General features: G+C 79.0%; 1 protein-coding gene across 1 annotated transcript in view; it reads right to left on the minus strand.

The window, feature by feature from the left end:
* The window catches only part of GAD2 (glutamate decarboxylase 2), a 43,158-nt gene extending 42,853 nt beyond the window's left edge, over window positions 1-305 (minus strand). Inside the window, exon 1 of the mRNA XM_014946552.1 lies at window positions 26-305. Within this exon, the coding sequence (XP_014802038.1) occupies window positions 26-101 (76 nt within the window). The 5' untranslated portion in view covers window positions 102-305. The remainder of the gene's footprint in view (window positions 1-25) is intronic.
* Window positions 306-333: the final 28 nt, after the last annotated feature.

Below are 333 nucleotides of genomic sequence, written 5' to 3' on the forward strand. Positions count from 1 at the left end.
GCCCGGCGGCTCGGCTCTCCCTTCCCTGTGCCGGGGCTCTCGGCGGCGGCGGAGCCCTCCTCGGCCCCGAAGGACCAGAAGCCGGAGCCGGGGCTTGCCATGGCGGTGGCGAACCGGCGGGGCGGGCGAGGAGCGGCGAGCTGCAGCCCAGGCGGCCCTGAGCGAGAGTGCGTGAGTGTGAGTGTGCGGGTGTGTAAGTGCGTGCGGCTGCGCCAGGCGGCGGCAGGCGAAGGGGCGGGGGCGCCCCCGGGCACGCGTGGGTGGGAGCCTCTCCCGTGGGCGCCCCCGGGGCGCGCTCCCCCGAGCGGCCGCCGTCCCTCCCCACAGCGCTGG

This window comes from Calidris pugnax, unplaced genomic scaffold, assembly GCF_001431845.1.
Source record: "Calidris pugnax isolate Ruff unplaced genomic scaffold, ASM143184v1 scaffold19, whole genome shotgun sequence".
NCBI lineage: Eukaryota > Metazoa > Chordata > Aves > Charadriiformes > Scolopacidae > Calidris > Calidris pugnax.